Genomic DNA, 22,504 nt, shown 5'->3' on the forward strand with positions numbered 1-22,504 from the left:
TAGAATAATAAAAATAGATTAAATGAGTATGAAAAAAAAAGAAAGAAAAAAAGGTAGTAGCCCTGTTCTCAAGTTTTAGCTTGACAACTTACAACTCTAAGTGTTTGTACATGTGCAGTGCATTGTATTCCAGTGAAAAATCACTTGGCTAATTAAATTCGACCCATCTTTGTAATCATAGAAACACACACGCAGCAAAACTAAGTGGATTAATCGTTCACACCCTTTGTTTGTCATTGTGCTCGTTAGAGCATTACATATTCCGCTCTGCTGCGCACAGGGCTTCTGAGAGACGTTCTTCATCTTTGGAGTGGAGGACACACTGCACTGTCCGTCCTCGTCTCTGCTGAGGATTCTGTAGACAGAAGGTGAGCCTTATGCTGAGAAGCCTGTAAGGACCAAAAAAATACCTTCAAGTAGATGGTCGTATCAAAAAGGTGCCTTGAATGTTTGCTAAAAAATGAAAATTATGGCATTATTTAACCTTAAATGGAGATGTAACATTTCATTGTAAGGATCCACCCGCCAGCCCAAAAAACGGAATCCAGCGGCCTGGTCGAAGGTTTAATGCGTATTCGGTCTTTTCTTTGCGCTTCTGAATTTATCAGGATTTAGTTTGAATTTTAGTCTAGCTCCATGTTTAATCTGACTCCAATTTCACGTGATCATTAAATTTAGGTAATATTTCTATCAAAAGCTGATCACAGATATTGATTGTTTAATTAATTTAGATATTTGGAGTATTCTGAAAATCCCAACTTTCAATTATTCGTTCACTGCAGACCCGATATCGCTTTAGAAGTAACATTTCGGCCGACCCGATTGAATGCTCTTCCCGGACAAAACTCGTCAGTCTGATCTTAAACATTGGATGCAGGGTAAATATCTACCTTTAAGTTGGTCGCGCCCTGCTTACTCGTACAAAAAGCATAGTTTTTATATATTTACGAAAACTGCAACTTATTTAAGACAGTGATAGTCAGAAATCGAAATGGACTCAATTGATGTGCCCCGTGCTCCATCTATTAAACCTTTCGTATGAACATCCTGAACACAGATTTGAGGTAATACCTTCGCTTTAATCTACTAGTAATAATGAATTAAGAATAATGCAGAATAAATCAAATATAACAATGTATCATGCCAATTACATAATGAAAATAATTAGAAGCCAATTTAGAAAGGATAGTGTAATTGTAAATCACATTGTAGTTGTGTTGCAACTTTGCCCCTGCACAAAGACACTGTAGCCATATTGGGAACGGCCAAGTGATCCATGCAGGAGGCACACAAATTTAACATAGTCAACACATGTAAACAGTTATCTTCAAAATGCATAGCAAAGCACTCAGGTGTTTTAGAGAATAACTTAACTAGCCAATGTGTACATGTAGTAGCACAAACAACTATACAGTGTGCTCTGTAAGTACAATGTGTTTAACACAATTACATAATAGTATACCTGACTTCAGGAAGATACATAGTATGGAGCATATGAAATACACTCCACACTACGGGCTTTCTGGCAACAGAATCGCCCAGTAGTGTTTTTCACTCACTTCCCTTAAATACTCAGACCAGACAACAAATAATCTTCAAATCAGCTGTAAAAACATAAAAGACCTTTTGGTTTTTTTAGGTTCCCGTGGTCACATCAGGGTCACACCTGGCTGGAGATAAACATTCTCAAAGACCCCTAAAGGGGGGCACACCCCCTTCTCAGCAGAACACAATTCTACAAAAGTTTTCAATCTTTCTCATAATATAAATGACTACTGTGAAATCCATTTTTACCAATCGCACAGAGACCTTTAAAATGACACCAAACATGAAAAGTTTACAAGCATGAATCCTGAAGATATAGTAAATGTTTTATGTGAGCGTAACAACTTTTAGTTGCCTGGATCATGTGCCCTGGGGGGAGGAGGGTGAAGGTACCAAAGAGCAAATGGTCTTTCTTCCAGATCTTCCTATCTGTTTGTTTGGTCCACAAGGAGATCAAAGGATGTAATCTGCATTTGCATTGAGAGAGTTCCTGAAAGTCTGGCTTCACAAAAAAAACATTTCAAAAATTATTTAAATCACACTATATAGTATACCTTAAATGGAGATGTAACATGTCATGTTTTATTAATTTATATGAAACACAATATTTCACAAGAGCAGCAGCGGATGAGAAACTTTTCAGTGAGAAATTATTTGAGTTTCAGTGTTCTTTCTCACACAAAGCTATTGTATGACTTCAGAAGACTTGGGTGCATGAGTGTTTTGGGGTGCTTTTTGTAGTTTCTGGACCTTGACAGCCTCTATTCACAGACTTTCATTGTACGGAAAAGAGCAGCTCCATTCAAAAACTTCCTTTTTTGTGTTCAGAGAAAGAAAGTCATATAGGTTCGAAACAACATGAGGAGGAGTAAATGATAAGAATTTTCATCTTTGGGTTACATATTGTTTACACAATGGCAGTAAATTATTCATAATGTATTGATTTGCATTAATTCTCTTAAAATTTCCTTTCTAAAAAAATCCCTGAGCTTATATACATTTGAAAAGTCTTCCAGTTTTATGGAATTGTACACACCAGCCACTAGTCAGGTGAATATAATTACACAGAAAATGGAGAGGCCACACATTTAGTTTAATATGACATTTTTTTGTGATTAAATTAATTATAGTATCTTTTCATCACCTCACAAACCCCCTGCAATTCTTTCAGGAACCCCAGTTTGATTCATTTAATGCACTTCATGATGTTGATAACAAAGATTGGAGAATATTATCTTATGAGTTAGGTCAAAAGTAATCTAAAAGTAATCAAAAAAGCAGAATACATTACCTAATATGTGTAATCCAATAGATTACATTACTAACTACAATTTCCATTATGTAATTTGTAATCAATAATGGACTTCTTTTTGTAAATAATCTACCCAGCACTGACTATTCATTTTATGATGTTGAGGATAAAAATCAGGATGTCATAGGTACCATAGTTTACCACTGCTGCAAATCAGATATTATATTCAGTATTTCATATTAGTGATTACCATACAGGCAATCATATATATTGCAACATTGTATTTCTGCAGAAAAAAACATACCCAATATCAGACATGACAGTAATATTATGATTCAGTAATGCAATCTTGGCAGAAGACCAAGCGTGTGTATTATTAATCATCTGATCTCCTAAACAAATGCAAAGTTAACTATGCATTATCAGAGCAATCAGAAAATGAACAGACGATTAAAAGCGACTTCTACATCACCTCAAGCTTTCAAAGCAAAACAAGTGCAATTAACTTGCAAACTCATCTAGCTAATTTCACTTCTATTAAAAACCCCACTTAATCAATGTAGTGTGAAATATATTATTCATAAAACCAACATGCCAAATATGCTTAATGAAAAATGCACTATAAAGACCATTAGCTAAATTAAGTGGGTTCTGAGAACTTGTTGTGAATGTTCACTCTCCACACACAAATAACTAATGAAGAGTTTCTGTAGCCATTTTTGTGAGTATCATTCGTGAGTCGCCATGAGATATGTAGTCTCCATAATTTTGAGTATGTACGGCATCACTGCACAAACTTTGCCTCACCTGACAATGTCAGAATGTTGTCCGTCAACATGACTGATCTGGTATGCGTCATTACCCCAGGTCGGGATCAGTGCTTAATGGCACGTTACGATGGGATAATTGTTTTCTGCTCATTAGCCCTACATTTCCTCAGCTCAGCGGGCAATTCAACTTGCGGGCACTCAGTACTCTGGTTTGAAGAAGAGTGCAGTCTATGTCACTATGTGGGAAGATTTGGATAATGCCGCCCAAATGTTCACGCAAAGAAAGAAGCATAACTTTTATTCTTTCTGTTGCCGCCGCTGCTATGTTGTGGAGTCGCTGTGTGTTTCATTGTGAAAGGGAAACTACTTTGTTTTGCCTTTCAAAAGAGGACACGACAAGAAATCAGTGGTTAAGTTGTATTTCAAAGCTGTTCCAGAACAGTTCAACAAAAATATTCAGATGTGTGCTGCGCATTTTATGGAGGATGAGGACTGTTTCCAGAACCAGTAGCCTGCAATGTGTCTGTGGCACAACGGCTGTTTCTATAAAGTTGGGAAGTTCATAATTTGCAGATGATGATTCAAAGTTCAATCTTTGCAAGGAGAGTCTAGAGCTTCTGACTCACAGCCTGTAAGTACGTTTTTTATATTTAAATAATTTGCAGATGATGATTCAAACGCGGGACATTACAATAAAACAAAAACACATGTTTGTTGTTTCTCAGATCACAAATGCAGACATGGTTTTATATGTACATTATATGGAAAATAATGTGTTTTTTGAACCTTAAACTGCATAAACACATTGCATTACACCAAATACACAAAATAATGTTTCTTTTTAGCAGCATCTTACGACCCATTTAAACAAACATTGAACTGATTTGTTAATTCTATGACTACACCTGCTATAGCAGATGAATTGAGAACATTTAGGCCAGTTAGATTTTTTGTTTTATTTTTTAAACAAAATTTTACATTTTGCATAGTACCACATGTGGCACTGTCACTGTATGTAACTATCGGCCTTGTTGGAAGATGTTACATTCTAAAAAATAATGGTGCTTAAAAGGTTCTTCACAGCGATGCCATAGAAGAACCAATTTTGGTTCCACAAAGAACCGTTTAGTCAAAGGTTCTTTAAAGAACCATCTCTTTCTTGCTTTTTATAGTTCTTAAGAACCTTTGTTCACCACAAAGAACCTTTTGTAAAACAGGAAGATTCTTCAGATGTTAAAGGTTCTTTATGGAACCATTTAGACAAAAAAAAAAAAGGGTTTTCTATGGCAGTGTGAAGTACCTTCATTTTTAAAAGTGTACACATAATTTTTGCCATTTTGCATCTCTGAAATTGACCTGTAATATTGTTCCTAGGTTGATTTTCTTGTATGTTGTAATGCACTATTTGTTTCTTTGCAGATGTTTCAATATACCTCTAATAATATTATAAAATAATTTCTATGTCCATGTGTTTGTTTTTTGGTGAGTGTAATAAACAGGATAATTTACAGTCAGCTGGTCTTTCCCTACTGGCTGATGCTAGATTTCAGTAAACTTCAGTAAATTTTAATGGTAAAATATTTTAGTGGTAAAAACCTGGTAATTGATTACTAGTAATTTCCATTACTATATGCAGTGAAAAACTGTAGTTGATCTAAAGGGTCGGTTCATGTAATATTTTGGAAGTGAAAAACAAGTCATCTTATAATTTACAGTGAAAACCCACAAAACCTTCCCAGAGCTAACTTTGTGGCTTTTTATTTGTTTGTTTGTTTGTTTTTTGTGTGTGTTTCTTTCTTTATTTAGGGTTTTATGCTACATCTTATCTTGCAAAAATAAATGTTTATTGCATTATTTTATTTTCATGTGTCGTGTTACCATGATGGGGTATACTTTTATTTATTAAACTGTTACAATAACAACATATATAAATACAAAAATATATAAATACATATACATACAGCATATACTGTATAGGGTTTTGTATTTGTGTGTATGATATAATACACCTTTTATATATTAATATATACCTCAACTTGTGGAAGAGCTATGGCCTGCTTGTGATGAACTTTGATTCAACTTTCTCATTACCACCTGTGTTTTATGGAGGTTTTCAGTATATTATAACTGTAAAAATAGAGTACATTATAGTACATTGGTATACTGACATTATATCAGAATAGAATTTAATTCATTAATTATTATTATTTTATTTTTTACTGTAAAGTTAAGTTCAGTATATAACATGTTTCTTGTGTGTTTTATGGTAACGTTCTGGCAACCACAGTTGCTGTGTGTGTGTGTGTGTTTACCCTAAATTGTGCAGATTTTATTTCACAGTGCATGCAATTAAGGCCATCAGAAGAGTGTGATGATTTTTGTGTGTGTGTAGTCTAAACACACTTGCTTTTACTCAGACTTTTTAATGCACAGAGGCAGCATAAATGTATACATTTAGAGTAATCACAATCGCTGGAAATTATGTACCATGCAGTTGAAAGCGTGATGCAGCGCATAAAGAAACGCGGACCTTACAGTACACTTGCTTGTATACAGTACCAGCTGACAACTCTCCATCCTCAAAAGGCAAGAAGAAAAAAAATATTCACAGGTCTGTTCTGTGTGGTTATATTGCATCTGTTAGAGATTATAGGTGTTATGTTTATATCCCTAGACTTGTTAAAATCACAGAAAGAGAGCTGGGTTTATAGAAGGCAAAAAATAGAACAGTGTTTAATAGATTATGAATGCCTTCATGGTGCAATATGATTCATATAAAGTACAGCATAATGAAAGAGTTCTTGGTTCACTGGATCTCGGGCTATATGACCTGGACTGACCTTTTTACTAACAGAGTAGTCATCATAAATGTGGTCTTATAATTCTTCACTGCAGCGTTAACAGCGCCCAATATAATTAAGTGCAGTTATTGTGCATGTGCAATAACGTTCTTTTTAAACCATATATACTGTGTGTGTGTGGGTGGGTGGTGTATATATACATACATGCATGCATACATAAATACATATATGGGTGTGTGTGTGTGTGTGTGTGTGTGAGAGAACAATTTATTTATTTTATTTTTTTCCTGAAATTGTCAAATAATAAGAAGCTGGCTGTAAATACTGTATGGCTGAGAAACAAGCTGAGCAGTACAGGGTGGAAGTGATGTGAGAAATGCAATGAAACACCTTACGAGAGAAAAACATTGTGTTCCTTACACAGCTGTCTAAAACGAAATAAAAACTCACAAAAGTAAACACCCTCTAGACTTCACACAGCATGACCTCAGTACATCACACATCTGAGGGAGAGAAGTAGCTTTTGAGTCACTTTCACAAGTATCTTTGTGTAACATTCTGACCTCCAGGTATCCAGTCAGGATTTGAAATTAGATTTGTATAGGTTCTGCAAGGCAGCATGGAACTACAAAGTTTGTCTATTAAGTTGTGTGAGGTAGGTCCTATTGCAGAACTGCACAGAGGGGGAAACTGGGGCAAGCTGTCACACTTTTTTTTTTTTTTTTTTTTGCATACAAACCTTGGTCTTGAATTAATTATTAAATTCAAGTTTAGCTTATGTGACTATATGCCCTAAAGCAGGGCTATTATATGCTTTTCATCAGAATTTAAACATTCAATTCATGAAGTGATTGTTGTGGCAATTTTATTTTATTTATTGTTTTTGTTATTGTTTTTATTTATTGTAATCAGCTAAATTTTTACAAATGTGACAACTTGCCCCTACTAGACATTTATCTCTAAATCAAACACAAGTGTGTTTGTGTGAACTATGCCATACACTCTTAAAGGTTCTTCATTGGCATCAATGCCAATATGGAGTTTTGGAGTCTTTCCATTTCACAAGAGGTTCTTTATAGTTCTTTAGATTCTTCACATCAAGAAAAAAAAAAAAAAAAAAGGTTCTTTTAAGTACTACTGTTTTTTGAAACGTTCTTTGGAGAACCTAAAAAAAAATGTTTCTTTTATGGCATAGATTTGAAAACCCCCCTTTTTGGACACTTTTAAGAGTGTAAGTAAGCATCTGAAAGTTATACATGGCTTCCAATTGTGCCATTACCATGTCTTTCATCGTCTGTTTGGCCTTGACTTCCTCATTTTCCATCTTCTCATAGATTCACTCAATGATCTCCAGTAGCAGTCAAAGCAGAGGAAGATTCAGATTTTCCTTTGCCGGCTCGACAGACACGAAATATGCTAAATGCGGACCATGACTAAACAGCGTTTGGGGAAATAAACTGCTGGGTTTTGAATATGTGGGATGAGTAATAACAGAACTTTTCCACCGCTGCGTGGCGACCCTTGAGATTGTGTAGGCCATACTGAGTTTCACATGTTACTGTTGAGGGAACACAGGAAGCTGTAATTGAGGGCGTATTGAAGGTGTTCAGTGGATCACAGTGTGCAATATAATGAGGTTGAGTCATGGACATTTCAAAGGGCTTTATTTGTAAAACTGCCATGACTAAACCAAGGCATTATTGTTGAGTTATAAAACAATTTATAGCAGTTACATTTTTATTTATCACAGACAGCCAAAAATGTTTCTCACCACAGGTTTAGTTGCTGTTTTTGTCCTAATGGGACTTTCTTCCTTCCTCTGATTGGTAATAAATAGAGTAAAGCAAGTCTTCTGTGGCCTGGCCTTGTCCCTCTGGTCTTTTTATTTCCCTGTTTCTTTGTTAAATATTCTTCAGTTCTTTCAGTCAACTGCATTTCACAGAGGGCATTTTTGTTCCGTTATCTCGGGCACCAGGTTAACTACCGCTAATGTGACATTGGCAATGGCATAACACGTATGCAAATGATGCCACGCTGACCTCTTGTCTATGCCTCAGCTAGTGTTGTGCTGGTGCATGTGATGTGCTTGTGATTTATAAATTGTCGGCTTCTTAAAGGTATAGTTCGCCAAAATCATAATCATAATAAGTCATTATTGACACTCCATGTTATTCCAGATTTGAATGAAATTACCATTTTCATGTTTTTTTTCCCAATAAAATTCTAAAGAACAGGGAGCTGAATCCGGTTTAACAGTTTAGGTAAAGATGAAAAATTTCAAATTTATGCTTTAATGCTTCCAATTAATTTTAATTGCATGAAAAATACAGACCTGTGCAGTATTCAGAATTTCCTATTTTGTAAGTTTTACAGACTTGGAATGATATGAGGTGTGATTATGAATTTTCGTTTTGAATGAACAATTATTTTAATACTCGGACTGTCTGCCGAGTTTATAGAGAAGTGATGACTTGTCACTGACAGATATATCAGCTATTAATTCACTACTCCTGGGAATGACCCAACTAGGCACTAAAACTCAACGTCATCCTGTTTAGCAATGCCAGGAGGGGGTCTTCAAATTAAAAGTACTGGAGGGAAGTTTTTACATTTTAGCCATCATTGTAGTACACTTCTAGGCAGGAGAAACTATGCTCTCTCCAAAAATGTCAGCCAGCAATATTAAGTCCATGCATGCAGAACTGTAGAGGAGTGAGTCATTGCTCATGTTCAGCCTTGAAATGGCCCAATCAGGTTAAAAAAAGTGCCCAAAGTCAAGCTTTATGGTTGAACTGCTCAGCCACGTTCCCCTATTCTCTGGCGTGTGATTAGAACGTTCACTGTGGACCTCTGGCTTTTTTGTTCACACAGCACGACTGCTGTTGCCGCTATTGTTACAGGTGCTTTTCCGCTCGACTGGTCTCATTTCTCTCTCGTGGACTGAGAACGACAGTGACATGCCCCCACCCATAACGAATGCACGAGCGATGTTTCTGCCTGGCACCTCTCTCCTCGTTTCCTTCCTCGCTTTTTAAATCAATATTTGAGTGGGAGGTGGGCCCCACATTCGCTGCCACATATCTCTGGGGAGCAGGAGGCACTATGGCCGGTGGTCTTGGTTTGGGTTTTAAAGGAAGGAATCAGACGGAGCAGGGCACGGACACTAAATCAATGGCCTTATCCAAACCCCTCGCTCCGCATGAGGAGAAAGCAGAATTTCTATCAGGAGATTATATTTGTTCACCAGCTTCTGACCCGTTTGCCCCTTTTTCCCTTCTATCTTCCATCCAGCTCGGAACTGCAAATAATGTACAGCCAGGCTCAAGTTTTCAATGTCTTTAATTCTCACTTTTGCCTCCTTTCCGGTCTTTTTTGAGCCATGCTTCCTCCTTTTTCACCCCCATTCCAGAGATGGATTATGACATTGACGTACCCAGGGCACGGATGTCTCAGGGGCTCTTCACATAGGAAGCATTCTAGCGTTAAAAACTGCTAGATGGAGGAATAGAAGAGAACCAAAGGCGCGTTTATGGGTGCATGAAATCCCATCAACATTTATCCCATCCCTAGATTGCTTTGATTGGTCAATGGTTTAAAATAGACATTGATTCAATGTGCAACATTTCACATTTTCAACTTGCAAGCACCTAAACTTGACATCGCTGTGTTATTTGGCATAAAACAGTGCATATTTTAACAATAAGCTAAAAAACAGGGATGGACAAATTTCGGAATTAAAGGGGTCATATGATGCTTTTTTTAAATATCATTATTTTGTGTATTTGGTGTTACAGAATATGTTGACATGCTTTAATGTTCAAAAAACATTATTTTTTCAAATATTGTACATTATTGTAGGTCCTCTATGCCCCGCCTCTCTCAAACGCGTTGTTTTCTACAAAGTCGCTCCTTCTGACAAGCGCAGTCTGCTCTGATTGGTCAACTGACTAGATTCCTAAATGCATCTACTTTCGGAAGGCCAAATAAAGTGCTTTTGCTTTCGCCTAGATACACACAGCATCTCCCTGACATGGCTGCTTCAACAATAACTGCAGTTACTGAAACCACGCATTCTTTTTTTGCCAGATTATTTGGGCGGCATTATGCAAATATTTCCACATTGTGACGTAGAGATGTGGGGGCGTGTTTGAATGAGCCGTTTTAGGGGGGCGTGGCAGAGTCTTAACTTTGATAAAGAATATCTCTTTGGTTTTGAGACTTTAGTCTTTGCAACTTCAGGGATCATATGACCCCTTTGCAAACTTTGCACATCTAGTTTTGAATTACTTTGAATTTCAGTTAATTTTAAGTTTACTTCCATTTAAATTTTAATTGCAATTCTGCATCTGGTTTGCTATGCCAATTCAAATTCAACTCAGTCTTGGAATTGGTTCTCAAATAAAATCTGAATCACAACCCTGAAATCTAGTAAATATGATCTGTATCTTTAACCTTTTAGGGCCCCCTGTTTGGTCTGGGGCCTTATGTGAATGCTAGACAGTACTGTGGATTGATCTCTTTCTTCCCTTTTATGTATGCAATCATCCTCTATAAACCCAGTTTATGCAATCTTGATTTCTTCTGCTCTATTAATACATTCAGTACAGCAAACCTCTCATTGTGCTGTGCTACCTTTCCTCCGTTTGATTTGCTGTCTCTGTACACAACGTCTAATCCTTTGCTTCTCCTCCGGGACAACAGATTGACTCCTGCCTGGAGCCTAAAGCCTTCCTGACATCATCTGAGCTCTGCAGTCATGACACACAGTCCCTCACTGCACAATGCTGTTCCACTGTCACACAGTCATTAATATTGATTCACTTAATTGGTTGAGCCTAATCCATCCAATAGGGCTGTAAACCTAGCCCAGCTTGGAGAGCATTGCACCTTGGGATAGTTGATGAATCGTTTTGAATCATCTTTTGTGGTTTGTAAAGCATGATTACTTGTCTTTTCACCCCTCTCGCTCTTCTCCCTCTCTTTCAGACATTCCACACAGCAGCAAACCAATAAAGTCATAACAAGCACAAGCCAACTTGTTAAACAACTCACTGACATCATCAGCGGGTCTTCACGGGTAAAATAAATCTTCTCTGCATCTCTCATTTTTCTTTCTTTCTTTCTTCGAACAATCATTCTTATATAAGTATAGCCAGTGATGGTGGTTTATATCATGAAGCATTCCACTGGCATTTGTACTGACAAAAATAAAACGTTGTCACAGTAAAGTTACTGTATGGTGATGTTAAACTGAACCAATGTTCATTTTAAAATCATGCTATTTTGTTTCCTCACAGCAAGACAGGCTCCGTCTGACAAGACTCAACACAGAGCTATCCGATTCTGTGCAGCGTTATGGAGACCTGCAGAAGGTACACATGAAACACTGGCTTTCCTTTATTTGTCCACAAAATAAATAACGTGATTAGGGCTGTAAAATTTTCTGCAGCAGCTGTCAATCTTGATATTAGAAATAACGCAAATTAACATTACACAATAGGTACTTTTTTCTTTTAGCTATAAAGAAAAATGAATTCGTTGTATAAACAATTTTCACTCAAAAATTGCTCGCAAATTTTACAAACAATTCCAAACAAACAGCAAGTAACTAATTGATTTAAACTTGAAATTTTGAAAATTTTAAATAGTATCTTCTTGTAAAATATACTCCAATAATCTTTGTATTGTCGCGAAAAAAGACAATAGATCCCATTATAATTAGTGATGATGTCTACAGTGAATGTGATGTGACATGGCAAACCCTTCAGAGTAAACTGATGCCTCATTCTATTTATGATGTACTATCACAAAGTACAAAGGTGCGCTCCGATTGAAAGGGTCCCTACGCAGTGTTCACTGCTCCCTACTCACTTAGCATGGGATATCCGTTGAAATGGACATCGCTGACAATAATCACTGATTTGGAATGCCCTAGAACTTCATCAAAGAAAGGCAACGTGGTTACGCAGATTATGATACAACAAATATTGTCAATTATTTTACTTTCAAATTTAAATACATATAAAATACCGATATAATTGTGTATCTATTAAATATATAAATAAAAATGTTTAGACTATTAACATATTGTGGAAGTCTAATGAAGTTTGCTTTCTTTCGCACATGATTTAACTTAGTTTTATCTAATCATACAATACAATATGCAAATGTAACATTCATTGCCGTAACCATTCATAAATACTGTAGTTTGTATAATAATAACAGCATTTATTGCAACCCCTCCATTGCAGAGCTTTTAAAAAACTCTTTTAATGGCTCTCCTCAATCATTATTTCTAACTGGTGACGCGGTGCACAATGGCAGTTGGTTGATTTTTTGAAGTGGTGTATCAATGTTTCCTTTTTCCCTATGCCATTCGCAGTGCCCCTTAAACTGAACAAGTTCACTCCCTTCGGATCAGAATCTCACTTAAGATGGCGGAATATCCACTTTGCAGTCCACTTACGGTTGAATGGAATGCACCTCAAATGATTTGTAATTGTCGTTTTGTCATCCATTGTAGACAGACTTTAGCTATTGCGGCATGACATGACAAATAGTAATAATACACAAGATAAAATTTTGTATTTTAGTTTCCAGGGACAGTGAGCATATGTAAAAAAGTAGTTGTCATCATAATTTTGGACAGAAATATGACACTCAAAATAGGTTTTATATCTCAAAATGTTTTCTTTTTTTTTTTTTTTTTTTTTTTCACAAAGTGAAGCAATTGCATAATAACCCTATTGAGCATGTGCTGTACAACTGCATGTTGTGAGAAATTTAGTTTTAAAATAGTCCCCAATCTCCTCGACTATATGTGTGCAGCCACATATAATGTAAACCGGTGAAAAAAAGAATCCACTGAATCCACTTCTCTTTAGCTCAGCTGCTGTCACATGTCTGGCTGTATTTGCATATTAATGTAATTCTTTTTCTTTTCTCTGACAGAAAATTGCAGATCGTTCGAGGGCCTTGCTTCCTCCTGCACAAAAGGATGGGAAACAGGTGAGTGGGCTTCAATATCTCAGTCCAGAGAGAGTCCACTTCTTACTCTTTGTTCTTTCATGAGCTCTTCGACATCCCTGTGACAGTAAGATAAAGAGTGTGACTGCGTGTGTGATTGCGTGTGGATGAGGAGCTCTTTGATGCCCCTCTTTTCTCACCACTTCATTTCCTAGCAGGTCAGATATTAGACTGTTAGAACTTCATGACTCCTCATATGAAGTTTGTTTGGAACCACTATGCTTGTGGTACAGAACGTGCAGCCCTGGCGATCAGAAGGTGTTCAAAGATCAGGGCTGGAAGGAATATAGATCCACAAGAAGAGATACATAACCTACATCCTTCATGCAAGATACTTAAAATGAAAAATTCAGGCAAAAATGAAAATTCTGTCATCATTAAATTCTGTCATCACATCATGTAAATCTAAAAGATGTCAATCTAAATATGCATTTTTTTCTAAAGATGTTTCTTTCTTCCATGGAATATGAAATATTAAAGAATATCATTTCAGATGTTTTCATATAATGAAGCTGATAGGAAACTCAGAATGTTCAGCAATAAAATGACAAAAAAAAGAAAAGAAAAAAAATTGTTAATTTGATCAAAAGTGCTGTCAATGGCTGGAAATTAAAAAAATAATACATCGAAAAAAGAAAGAGTTAAAAGTGGTCCTTATGACTTATGTAGAGTAATCCGAATCTTCTGAAGCCAATAGATAATTTTTCTTAAATCTAATATGGCACCATTAGATGTGTCAGGTTTGTTGTCATTGATGATTGATAATCTTACCTTGACACTGTGACACTCAACCTCATGTTAAGATGCCATGTTTAAATGGATACAGACACAAATTTGATTTGTATGAAGAAATAGACAGTGTTTTTATGGTACTTTTTTTTTTTTTTTTGGTCATTTTGGACCCCATTCACTTGGAATATGGAAGACTGAGTGTACAGTGATTGCTTATTTTTTCTTTTCTTTTTTTCATGTTCCAGAATGAAGTAAGTCATATAGGTTTGTAGTGACGTGAAAGTGGGAGAATGATAACAGATTTGTCATTTTTGAGTAAACTATTCCTTTAACCCCAAATTTCTCCAGAACAAGTGATATCTTAAATTAAATTTCAGTGTGAGAACAAAAAGAAAACATCTTGTGGAGTAGAAACAAGACGGCTTTAGAATGACCACAGATAACAGTCCTAGTGATGTTCACTGTCAATGGAGGAGTTTCATTTGATGAAACGCACTAAAACTGACATCACCACACCTTTTTTTTTTCTTCAGATTCCATCAAACTTCAATTTTCAGTTCATCTGAGTTGGCTCAAGGATGTACTGATGATTGAAAGTGCTGACTGAATGATAGGAATTGTGTTCAATATTACCTGCAGTAACAACAGCAGCTCAGATTGGCTCAGCTGGTATGTGACTATAGCACATACATACACGCTCCTGTCTTACAATCTCAGGTCTGTTAAAATCCTCTCTTATTCTATTCCCTTACCTCCTGTCGCTCTCTAGAGACACTTCTTTCATGTGAGACTATGTCACCTGCGGCAATGTCTCTGATCTTCCGTCTTCTTCCACAATCCCCACTGGAAACTCCCGACCAGAGCAATCAAACAGGATGTGTAGTTCTAATAAGAAAGGCAAGAACACATCCAAAACAAACAACATGTTGAGTTGTTAGTCAAGAGTAAGACGTTATTAAGGAGTTGTTTGATTGCCAGGTTCTGCCGGAGTCTTTTTTTTTTTTTTTTTGTTTTGTTTTGTTTTTTGCCTGAGTTCAGAAGAGAACAGGGTTTGTTATCAGCACTCCCAGTCTGTAAAATAATTCATGAATGTGACTCACTATTATGAACGGAAAAATCACAGCAGTATAGGCTTTTATTAAAGTACTCATGAAAATCATATGTTTAAATGAATTTCTCAACAAGTGTAATTTGTTATAAGCTCACTTCCCATTGTGTTGAATAAAAAGAATAACAATGCGCTAATTGGTATGGGAGTCTGTTTCTATAAATAAGTGATTCATTTATTTGTTATATTGTTATTATATTTCTTTCTTTCTTTCTTTCTTTCTTTCTTTCTTTCTTTCTTTCTTTCTTTCTTTCTTTCTTTCTTTCTTTCTTTCTTTCTTTCTTTTCTTTCTTTCTTTTCTTTTCTTTTCTTCTTTTTCTTTTATTTCTTTTCTTTTCCTTCTTTTCTCTTCTCTTCTTTCTTTCTTTTAGCAATTTGGACTCTTTATATCTTAAACTTTATCTAAGGCATAATTACCTGAGGCAGAAACAGGCTTCCATAGATTGAGTACTAAGACAAACAGAATACAGATAAACTAACTTTATGTGAAAGGAATTATTTAGCATCTGATAAATGTTATCAGTGTTATTCATTTAAATCTTACTCTTTCCATTTTCACACTTTTAGAAGTCAGAAAGTTTTTTATTACCATGTTTACACACACAAGCACTGAAAAAAAAAAAAAACAACAACGCAAATGGTCAAATTGACAGCTACGGCTGCCAAACAAAAAATGTAAAATTAAAGTAAAATATCATAATTGAAACATCTAAAAATCAGTAAAATAAGGGTATTACACTGTAAAAAAAAAAAAAAAAAAAGTCCCATTAAAACATGATCAGATGACTGGCAGCCAAAGAAAATCGTAAAATTAAAGTAAAATATCATAATTGAAACAAGGAAAAATTTGTATAATAACAGTTTTTTTCTGTAAAACCTTTAATGAAAATTTCTGTAAAATTATTGTTTTTGCACGTTTTTTTATTTTTTTTTTACAGTGAGGAAATTGACTTGGAATTTAAATTTGACATCATAAGAGCTTTGAGTGCAAAATAAAGTGCACATTTAGTGCAAACATATATGATAGTGCAGACATAGAAATACACAGTAGAGATGAAATATAGCACTAATATAAGAAAAATAGAAAATTAAATAATGCACTATATACAGATGTATAAATACAGAAAAAAAACATATAATTGTTTACATGAATGTACAGATATGCTATTTACAAGTTTACCGTTTATATAGTTTACAATGTTACATTTCCAAATGATCTGTATATATGTGTCAATTATGATGGACAGTGTATAGTTATGAACTTTTTAATTGTTCAGACAGGACCACTTTGGCAAGTTACTTGACTTTATTGAAACACAATTTATCTTTGGCGGTATGGTTCCTTATGGGGGTTCTTGCTCCAAAATTAACTGAACATATACAAGAGCTTTAACATTAACCCCCCAGAACCATCAGCTTGGAAATACATAGACAATTAAGACACTTAGTAATGTCTTTAAAAGCGATCAGTGGTAATCGTGTAGATGTGCCAGTGAGACGTCTGAACTAAAGCTAGGTTATGAGGATAAGTGACTCTCAGCAGTGAGGTCCATGCCAGCCGGAACTTGAAAGCCTTAGTGATCTAAAACAAAAGTAGACGACAACCAGAAGGTGCACAGTAATATTCTCATGCTTAAAATGGGGAGGGAGGGAGGGTTGCAAGTAGTTTGAGCATTCTTACCGACCAGTAATGCCATGTATATATGTCCTGTGTCTAATAGGAGAATGGTAGTCATTGGAGCGATTTGACAGCTGACCGTATCAGCTGGTCGCAGCACTATGCCTACGTGGCCTGACTGAACTAACGCTGAGTTCGATTTCAGGCTCATTTTTATAGCATCCCTCAATATTGGTCAATATACAGAAATAATTGCGTTTAACACTAGGTGCTTTTGCTCTTCTGACAAAAGGAAAACAAGTTAGAAATATCCTGAGACCTATCAGTTCAAGAGAAGAGAGGGATCAGGATGCTCTGTCTTTGGATTGATTGGCGGAGAAAAATGGCTTCACTGATGTAAATAACTTGTTCTTTGCTATAATTAAACCATCGCTCAGCTTCAAACACTCAAAGACTGCTGACTTATATATATAAACTTTGTAAAAAAATGTATTAAAGTGACTGTGAAATGAGTGAAACTTTTTAAATCAGAGGTACATTACAGCACTTATCCTCCAGAGAATTTCGATATTTCTGAATAAACGTCTTAAACTGGGAATATCCCATCTTGAATGAGTCATGCTGATCCTTTGGCTTGGATCTGTTGACTTCATAGGAGACCCCTCTCTGTTTCTCATAGGGAATCATGAATGAACACATCTTGTAACTCGAATATTGTGAAGAAATTCAAAGCTCATTTTATTAGTTTGCTGTATGAAGTCTAAATTTTAAATAAGGTTTAAATAAGCCAATTTACATTTTTAAAAAATATAATGTTAATGGACTTATTTTTAATGAGGTATTGTTCATTAAAATCCAGTTAAATTTAGAATATAATAAACTTTTAGACTAAATTTCAGGGCAAATTATGCAGCCGAGATACAGATACAGATTAAAGGATAATTTATGTTGTACAAAAACTCCAACTACAAGCCACTCTATGACCTAATAAACAATGATATCCTCAGTGAGTGGGACGACAACAACCACACAAAGAAGATGATGTTCTCAGAGTGGCATTGTGCTGGACCGAGATGTATTGGATGTGCTAATTCTGAGAGGGAAGAATACAATGAGTCATCCAACACATTGCAAAAAATAATAGCATGCCTCGGGCCTTTATCGATGTCATGCATATGCAAGTTAAGAAATTAGCAGATCAATGTGACTCCTTCTAAGTGACCAACTCCCACCTCTTCATCCTTCAGGCTGACAGAGAGTTCAACCTAAATGACTAACAAAGGCGGCCGGCGCTTCCTTTGCGATTCTTTTGCTGCAGTATGAGGTGGCGAGTGATTATCATTGTATTATATTCTCCACAGCCGTGAAATGTCAATGCTTTGCAATTATATAAGATGTTTACAAAGGGATCTCAAGGAAAGTTGTGTCACTTCTAATATAGAAGTTTCACCAAAGTCAGGTCCTACGTCTGTAAGCATTCGCAATGCTCTGATCCTCTGATGATCTGAGCAGAGGCAGTTCTGGGGTCAGTGAGTATTCAGGGCATGCGCATGGAATCATCCTTTGATTAAATACTACTGTGGTTAACTTTAAAATTAATGTTAGAATAACTGCTAGAAATAATTTTTAATGAAGTAGCCATCCAGAGATAAACGTACAAAGTTGACTGACCTTAAGGCCCCGATCTACTTCAAGCGAAAGTGAAGAACAAACTGGTGTGGCGTAATTTTAAACAAAATCAGGCCAAAATGAAATTAGTTTGAAACAGCTTGCCACAGCAAACTTACAGAAAACTTTGCTCCAGCCGGTAAATATCTTTAAATTACCATTGGTCTACCATTTATAAGGGAACCTGTTGGGGTCAGACATCTGTGAGTAAAAACACGAACACAATGGAAAGATGCTTTATAGGATAAATTGTTGTAGAAGTTGATATTGAAAGTGACACTGACACTGTTTTTTTCTTTTTCTTTTCATGTTTACTAAAGCTGTTAAAACAGCTTAAGTGTGTGTGTGTGTGTGTGTGTGTGTGTGTGTGTGTGTGTGTGTGTGTGTGTGTGTGTTTATAGCTTATCTATTGATGAATATGAGCCTTGTATGTACTCTTAAAAAGTTTAAGAAATATTATCTCTCTTTCTGTATTTGTGTGTGTGTGTGTGTGTGTGTGTGTATTTGTGTTTGTGTGTGCATAGAGCCTACAGACTCCATTAAGTGAACTGGTTGAAGAGGGGCCATTCTTCGGAGTGGGGGAAAGCGTTGAGGGTGATGCTCAAGCATTCCTGTCAGAGATCAGTGAAGAAGATGTGGAGATCCTGAGGCAGAGAGAAGAAGCACTGCTGCAGATTGAGGTAGGAGCTCAATAGCCACACCCACTGAAGATCTAATTGCATTAATAAGCCACACCCAACCCCTCTCAGCTTATCATTATTGATGAGCATTTATTTTCCTCATTGGGAGAAATTTTAACGCACATAACCATTAAAAAGCTTCCAGCTTCAGTGTCACATGAGCCTTCAGAAATCATTCTAATGTGCTGATATATATTTAATAGCTACAAAAGCATTATATCAGGATCAGTTGATTTTTTTTTTTTTTTTTTTTTTTTTAGAGCCCTAGAAAAATGTTGATTTTTGTCATCTATCCATTCAATCATTGGTGTTCTGCACTGTCCTTTCATTCCAAATTTTAGACACACTTGAAAAGAACAAACATTGTCGTTGGAAAGAACAGAATTGCATCACTTACATTTCCATACAAACAGAACCCTCAGGTCTGCATTCTTTCTGTACTCGCCATCATCTTTAGCAACTGTCTTTTTTACCAAAGCTTTCAGGGCAGTTTTCCTGGGACTCAGTACAGTAGTTCGGTTTATTCTGCTGTCTAGTCACAAGCACACAAACAGAAGGCTTTTCATACATCACTGAAAAACAGCATCACATTGTTCCACTGAAGTATGTTTCGTCTGTAACAAAACAGCTGTTTTCTTCCAGATGTGCATTTGCACAGATGTGAACCTGTGATGATGGGGTCGTTCTGTTGTTCTTTGACATCCGTTTGGGCCAATTTCAAAGCCATTTGTTTTGGATGTGCACCGTGTGCTGGTTTTCTTTGATGCAGGGTGTTCAAAGAAAAATCTGAAAATGAAATAAATGTCAGCCCGTCGTGATTATCGACAAGGCTGGAGGGAAAGCAAATCGTGCAGATGGTGCATCAAAACAAATGGCTCGCTCTTGTTTGAAATGCAGGGAGTTGAGAAACGAGAGGGGCCACACATCCTAATGACTGATGACAACCTCGAGAGAGCCTTGAAATGAAGACGTATGGCTTTTCACTCCTGAAGACCTGACTGAAGTTCATAGATGCTCACTTGCTACTGCAACTACCGCATCTGGCTAACAGACAGGCATCAAACAATGCCACGTCGCGAAGCCCTCTTAATAAATTCCCATCCATCACACAGACAAAACCTGAAAGGCTCAAACAAAACCGACAGTTGATTTTAGGCACAGAGAAATTGGAGTTTTTTTCAGGTGATCAGAAGGGCGATCAGGATGAGTCTGTGCTCTGAGAGCTCTGACGCAGGTTCTGGAGATGTCTCTGGCCCCGAGCCTAACCGAGCTGATCATATCTGACAATGTGCTTTTCCTGTCTAGCATCTTCCCGCCTTCCCAACCCCCCAAACCTCCAGCCTGCCCCATGCCGCCTCCTCACGCAACTCCGCTCAAGTGAATCACCAGCATTTGCAGCCCTTTCTGAGCCCTTCTACTCTCTCGCTTTCATCCATATCTCTCTCTCTCTCTCTCTCTCTCTCTCTCTCTCTCTCTCTCTCTCTCTCTCTCTCTCTCTCTCCCATTCACTGTTAGATGGGTTCCCGAGGGAAATGGAGAAGATGGAATGTCTGGTATCCGTGTAAAGTACAATCAGTCCCCCCCTCGTTCTCTGTCTCTCTCTCTCTCTCTCCAAAAGCTGATCTGTCCTTCTGAGTAGTTCGCATTTACTCTGGCGGCTTGTGTGTTCAGGCGAACCCTTCTTCGGAGAACTGTGCAAAGGGATGGACACACACACACACAAGCCCAATAGAGGACGGGGGGGTTGGTATTCCACACGCGGTTGTGAATTCTCCGTCTTGATTTTCTATGAGGCGATCCACAAGGGTAATGAACTGTACCTCTGGGATGACTAATTAGATTTGGATTCACCCTATATTACAGTGAAACGACAGACACATTTGAAGGGAGGAGCAAGGCTCCGCCCTCCACCGTTTATGACATCAACACCAGACGCACCTCGCTGACACTTTGGCACTGGCCATCATTTCATCAAAATGAATTCATAAAAAAAAAAAAAGAAAACATAGGGCATGACAAAGGACAACTTTCAAGGGGAATCTGAATACAACACCTGGCCCATCCAGGAGAAAAAATACAGACACGTGTCTCCCCTGCAAATGTGTCCAGTGCATCCCTTTTGCCCTTCAGTGAGAAATGGAAGTTAGTGGGGCTACAGTAAATGATGTAAATGGGAGACAAGCGCTGCTGTAATCTGCTTGTGAATCTCTAGTCTAGTGAAACTCTTAACTTTAGGTTGAAAAGCGTCTACTTATAAGATTCCATGTACATTTTACTAGAGACCAAATCTTTATGACAGAAAATAGAGTTTTTTTTTTTATTATTATTATTATTATTGTTTCTCCTACACAGCAATGACATTGAATTGAGAGCAAAGTCTTCAGTTTCTCTGATTTTTCCACTCAGAACACCCTTATAATCTCTTACTTTGTCCCCAAATGTCTTTTAGAGTTTCCAAAGGGACAGTGGAGGTTTTACTTTTGACTTGAGTGTTGTGCTGCTCATTTTTTTTATTGGAGATATGTTGTTACTAATAGGTTACTGTTTTGCCAAGCAGTGCTGTTTTTTCATATAATTTTAGTTAAATAAATTTAGATATATTGGATGCCAAAACCTTCAAGTTTCACTTTAAGTTTCATCTATAGTTTTTAAGTTAAAGTTTTCATCTAATGTTAGATAAATTAAATAAATAAATAAATAAATAAATATTATGATTTCCAACCTAAAGTATTTATGCCTTTACTAGGATATAAAATCATACTGATATAAGATTGTGGTCATAATTCATAATAAATCCTTTATAAATCCTTTTAAAACAGGTAAACACACCATTTGTTTTCTTTATGGGCACAATGCATTGTATCTAAGGTGTTTGTAAGTGTCTGTGCATGTACTGTAACTGTATGTACAGTATGTATGAGCCAAGTGGCAACTTCCCGCTCTCTCTCGTGAAGCCAGCAAGGAAGTGGCTAAAACTGCAATTCATCGACTGGCCACTTGAGGCTGGCTGCAAAAGGGAGTCAATCCCATAGATTCCCCATGTTAAAATTCCCAACTTTACAGCAGAAAAAAAAAAAAACGTTTACAGCCTGGTTCAAAAAAATATTTTGGTTTATATAGCTAATTTTGCCCTTCATGAAAACTGTGAGGGGGGTGCATTTTTATTTATAACATATCTGTTTAAATTATATTAAGCCTTAAAGTTCTGCATAATTAAGGGCGTGGCCACTTGAGTGACAGGTGGATTGCCGCTGCTGACACTGCCGTCATGCTAGGTGGGCGTGGCTTCAGCAACCAGCTCTCG

General features: G+C 36.7%; 1 protein-coding gene across 2 annotated transcripts in view; it reads left to right on the forward strand.

The window, feature by feature from the left end:
- The window catches only part of LOC109105971 (t-SNARE domain-containing protein 1-like), a 118,999-nt gene that overhangs the window by 42,241 nt on the left and 54,254 nt on the right, over positions 1–22,504 (forward strand). For both annotated transcript variants that reach the window (XM_042741468.1, XM_042741469.1), the window contains exons 5-8: positions 11,355–11,445; positions 11,666–11,740; positions 13,320–13,376; positions 19,045–19,200. In XM_042741468.1, coding sequence (XP_042597402.1) covers positions 11,355–11,445; positions 11,666–11,740; positions 13,320–13,376; positions 19,045–19,200 — 379 coding nt within the window. The remainder of the gene's footprint in view (positions 1–11,354; positions 11,446–11,665; positions 11,741–13,319; positions 13,377–19,044; positions 19,201–22,504) is intronic.

Source organism: Cyprinus carpio, chromosome B16 (assembly GCF_018340385.1).
Source record: "Cyprinus carpio isolate SPL01 chromosome B16, ASM1834038v1, whole genome shotgun sequence".
Classification (NCBI taxonomy): Eukaryota; Metazoa; Chordata; class Actinopteri; order Cypriniformes; family Cyprinidae; genus Cyprinus; species Cyprinus carpio.